At 47.7% G+C, this 4,879-nt stretch overlaps 1 protein-coding gene across 1 annotated transcript; it reads left to right on the top strand.

Annotated features, from left to right (window-relative positions):
• Positions 1–470: 470 nt before the first annotated feature.
• On the top strand, positions 471–3,247 carry Tnfrsf4 (TNF receptor superfamily member 4). The gene is made up of 7 exons (XM_028784880.1): positions 471–616; positions 828–950; positions 1,509–1,616; positions 1,999–2,065; positions 2,531–2,727; positions 2,804–2,920; positions 3,010–3,247. Exons 1-7 carry the CDS (start codon positions 484–486, stop codon positions 3,078–3,080), a joined length of 816 nt encoding a protein of 271 aa, XP_028640713.1. The 5' UTR covers positions 471–483; the 3' UTR covers positions 3,081–3,247.
• Positions 3,248–4,879: the final 1,632 nt, after the last annotated feature.

Below are 4,879 nucleotides of genomic sequence, written 5' to 3'. Positions count from 1 at the left end.
CTGCTTCTGTCTCCTAAGTACTGGGATTAAAGAGGTGTCCTGCTATGCCCAGTGGTAAGAGCACGTGTTCTTGCCAAGGACCAAAGTTCAGTTTCCAGCTCATGATGCTGGCTCACAACTGGTGTAACTCCAGCTCTTCTGACTTCCTTGGGCATTATACTTACCATACATATACCCTCCCCCCTCAAAAAAGAAACAAAAATAAAATCTTTTTTCTTAATGCCTGTGTGCACGTGTGTGTTTCTTTGTGTGCTTCATATGCATATGTTGGGTATCTGTACCTCTATTCATATGCCCCAGTGGCCCAAAGCACTTCTTAGCTTATTATGGGACTCTGCACACGCCTGTGCCATATACACAGGAACATATTCACATACCTTCTTGCCTGTCCGCCTACTCTTCTTGCCCCTCCTCCATAGTTCTTATAGCCACATCCTGCAAGGAAAAACCCCAGACTCCTGTGAAGGCAGAACACAGACAAGGATGTATGTGTGGGTTCAGCAGCCCACAGCATTTCTGCTCCTGGGACTCACACTTGGAGTTACAGCGAGGAGGCTCAACTGTGTTGAAAATACCTACCCCAGTGGTCACAAGTGCTGTCGTGAGTGCCAGCCAGGTGAGTAGCCTGGCTTTGGGATGTAGTGGTAGGGTTGGGGAGGGATGATTCTTGGGGCACAGTGATGGAGACACAGGTACAAAATATGTGGGGGTAAATGTCAGAGATAATTGTCACAAATGTGACAGTGTCACAGAGGCTGGTCCTGGAAGAGTCACAGCGCTGTGTATCCACAGTTCTGACCTGTGTAAGTTTCTGGGCTCCACTACAGGCAATGGTATGGTGAGCCGCTGTGATCACACCAGGGACACTGTATGTCATCCATGTGAACCCGGCTTCTACAATGAGGCTGTCAATTACGATACCTGCAAGCAGTGTACACAGTGCAACCATCGTGAGTTCCTCCCACTCTTAACCTTCACTGTCCAGTCCGCAAGGGAGCAAGTACAACAAATGGGTGCCTACATTTCCTATATGATTGTGAAACTAACTTAAAGCCAGGATGAATCCTGATCACTAAGGGGCCCTTAATTGCTAGAGCATTTCCTCTGGGGTGAAAGTTCAGCCAGAGCCATGTGGAACTGGAGTGGAACACATGTTGGCCATGTGGCCTTGCCCAAGCTGTTCTAGTGAGTAAGGCCCAGATGTGGAGGTGGTGGGGTTATCTGAGGATTCTGACTCAGATGCTACAGGCTGGAAACAGGTTGGGGGAGGATGGAAAAGAGAGGTCACGGATATCCTGTGCCCTGCTCAGTAGTTTTCTCCAGGGCTACATGACCAGGAGGAACAGAGTAGCTAGGAAGAAGGTCTTAGAGGAGAGGTCAAAAGTAGGCTAACAGTTACTTCAGCTTCAGCTTTGCTCCTGTGCCATTGAGGAGAAGCAAGTCCATTTTGTTCTTGTCCATAGGTCAGGGCTGGGTAAGCCTCATTCATGGTCTCTTATCTTCCCTAGGAAGTGGAAGTGAACTCAAGCAGAATTGCACACCTACTCAGGATACTGTCTGCCAATGTAGACCAGGCACCCAACCCCGGCAAGACAGTGGACACAAGCTTGGAGTTGGTGAGCCTCGGGGTCTCCCCTACACCAGGCAGGTACATGTCCACGGAATCCATGTATGCTGTCCCCCTTGAATTAAGGACCATGATAATGGTATAAATGAGCCTTGTTCCCAATCCACATGTTATTACTTCCCCAGCATCTCTAACTAATCTTGGCTGAAAGCACCTCTTCCAATGGGTCATGCCAAGACTTGGACTCAGGGTCAACCTTCTGGTCAGTGCCAGTGGGAGGCATGTAGGAAGGAACATGCAGAAGCCAAGCTTTGCATCTATTTGCACCAGGGAATGAGCATTAACCCTCCCTTTCAACCCCACCCCCAGTGGCCTCAGCATCCAGGGCCTACCTAATACCATTATAAAGCTGATTTATGTCTTTGCTGCAGACTGTGTTCCCTGCCCTCCTGGCCACTTTTCTCCAGGCAACAACCAGGCTTGCAAGCCCTGGACCAAGTGAGTATTGTGGCTGACGAGGGCACTGAGAACTTGGGGTACAGAGGGAATGGAATCAGAAAGGTTTGGGCATTTAAGAGGTGGTGTCTAGATGACTGTGATGGACCAGATAAGGGAGCAGAAATCCATGTGCGAGGGTATCTTCTGACATCATCAACACCAACACAGGCTCTACTATTCAGGGGACCCCGAAGATGGAGTAGGGGCATGTGAGATCCTAGCCCAGGTTCAGGAACATGTTTGCTCTCGCTCACATTGTGGTTCTTCTCCAGAAGGCTAGAGAAGTATAGGGTGGGGGTTTGAAAGTGCAGAACCCCAGCTAGGAGCAGGCCAGGGATGAAAACAGGGTGAAGTCAGAAGCAGAGATAGGTACGTACCTTGTGGGTGGAAGTCTTGGCAGAATTGAAGATGTCCCAGTGCCACTTCCACCACTATCTCTAGCTAATGGACAACCTCATCCCACAGTTGTACCTTATCTGGAAAGCAGACCCGCCACCCAGCCAGTAACAGCTTAGACACAGTCTGTGAGAACAGAAGCCTCCTGGTCACACTGCTCTGGGAGACCCAGCGTACTACATTCAGGCCAACCACTGATCAGTCCACCACAATCTGGCCAAGAACATCTCAGTTGCCCTCTACACCCACCTTGGTGGCTCCTGAGGGTAAGGAACACTGGCCCAATGGAGGATAGGGGAGAGAATTTGAGGGTGAGTTCACTCAGTTAGCCTCTCTTTGTAGGCCCTGCATTTGCTGTTATCCTAGGCCTAGGCCTGGGCCTGCTGGCTCCCTTGACTGTTCTGCTGGCCTTGTACCTGCTCCGAAAGGCTTGGAGATTGCCTAACACTCCCAAACCTTGTGAGTACCACTCTGGGTTCAATAAAGCTTACTTCCTTGAGGGATGAGACATATCTCCTCACTGCTTTTTCCTTCTTTGCTTCTCATAGGGGGAAACAGCTTCAGGACCCCTATCCAGGAGGAACAGACTGACACACACTTTACCCTAGCCAAGATCTGAGCAATACTACAGGAGTGGATTTTATGGGGCATGGACAACCCATATCTTGATGCCTGCCAGTACCCTCTACACCGTTCTAGGTGCTGGGCTGCCTCTGGGCTCTCCTATGTATGCTATGCATACTACCTGTCTGATGGTACTCCTAATAAACATGCTAGCAACTGTGAGTCTGTGACTGGCACTAGGGTTAAGGTGGCATCCTCTTCTGGTGGGGGTTTTAAGCCAAAGTGAAGGTCCACTCAGAGTCTTACACTTAGTCACATGTACTCCAGTTTGAGTACGGGTATGGAATTCAGAGGCCTGAAATGCCAAGGGGAAAGTACCTGGGGAGCCAGCCAGCAGCTTGATGAGCAGTCCAGTCTTGCTCTAAGGCAGTGGTTCTCAACCTTCCTAATGCTGTGACCCTTTAATACAGTTTCACACATTGTGGTGACCCCAAACCATAAAATTGTCTTCTTTGCCTCTTCATAGCAATAATTTTGCTGCTGTTATGAATCACAATGCAAATATTATTGAGACAGGTTTGCCAAAAGGGTTGCAACACACAGATTAAGTGGACCTAAGTGTCTTAGCCAAATGGAAAGGTCTCTGGCAAACAGAGCCTAAGTACCCGGTCACCAAAGGGGCTCATGAAACGTGATGCTTCTTTTCACCTCTGTGGCTCAGGCCAGCTAACTCAGAGTTCTCCTTTCTCTCCAGACACATAAATGTTGAGAAGTGTTTGATGGTCCTTTGTAGCAAGAGTTTTGAGAATTCTGGAATTTTGGTTTTTTTAAACACACACACACACACACAGAGACAGAGACACAGAGAGACAGAGAGACAGAGAGAGACGGAGAGAGAAATAGGGGCTGGAGAGATGGCTCAGCGGTTAAGATGGCTGCTCTTCCAGAGGTCCTGAGTTCAACTTCCAGCAACCACATAGTGGCTCATAGCCATCTGTAATGGGATCTAATGCCCTCTTCTAGTGTGTCTGAAGACAACCACAGTGTAATCACATACATACAATTAAATCTTAAAAAAAAAAAAACAACCAAAAACAACAAAACAACCTTAAAACAAAATAACACACAGAAATATAAGAAATGTGCTTTTATTTTAAGCCCAGGTGTAGGACTATGAGGCTGCTTCAGACTGTCTGAAGCAGCTAACTATGATTTGCCTTGTGCTCCAGCAGAGCACAAAGTTTTGGTTTTGACAGCTGCAAATAGTTGCTGTGATTGTGTGATGTTAGGAATTTTGGGAACTTCTCAGAAGGTATAAATGCTAGAGCCCAGGGAGTCAGGGTTGGTGGTCCTTCTTGGGGTGGGGGTGGTTAGATTCAGAGACTTCTTATCTCTCTTCCCCTCTATCCTTCTTTCTCTCCCATCTAGTGATAGAGGATGAAATTGGGGGATAAAGGGTGGGAGAAGAAGAACCCACAAAATAGAAAAGACCAGCAACAAGGGACAAGTGGCAGCTAAATATGGGTCTTAAAAATTAAGGGTTAAGGCCGGGCGGTGGTGGCGCACGCCTTTAATCCCAGCACTTGGGAGGCAGAGGCAGGCAGATTTCTGAGTTCGAGGCTAGCCTGGTCTATAGAGTGAGTTCCAGGACAGGACAGCCAGGGCTACACAGAGAAACCCTGTCTCGAAAAACTAAAAATAAAATAAAATAAAATAAAATAAGGGTTAAAACAGGAAATTTGATTTTAAATGCCATTAAGAAAATGGCCAGGGATAAAGGAATAGATTTTTTTTTTAAGACATAAGCAAAAAGTTTATTGCAACTGCTACCACTGGGAAATCCCTGCTTTGCTC

The sequence above is a fragment of the Grammomys surdaster genome, unplaced genomic scaffold (genome assembly GCF_004785775.1).
Source record: "Grammomys surdaster isolate TR1022 unplaced genomic scaffold, NIH_TR_1.0 124903, whole genome shotgun sequence".
Lineage (NCBI taxonomy): Eukaryota > Metazoa > Chordata > Mammalia > Rodentia > Muridae > Grammomys > Grammomys surdaster.
This window is presented reverse-complemented; position numbering and strand designations above follow the sequence as displayed.

Excerpts from the sequence above, each read along its gene's own strand:
- Tnfrsf4 (XM_028784880.1), top strand. The coding sequence starts at position 484 with ATGTATGTGTGGGTTCAGCAGCCCACAGCATTTCTGCTCCTGGGACTC. Across the intron at positions 617-827 it reads CTGTCGTGAGTGCCAGCCAG|GCAATGGTATGGTGAGCCGC; the intron begins GTGAGTAGCCTG and ends GCTCCACTACAG. Across the intron at positions 2,921-3,009 it reads GCCTAACACTCCCAAACCTT|GGGGAAACAGCTTCAGGACC; the intron begins GTGAGTACCACT and ends TGCTTCTCATAG.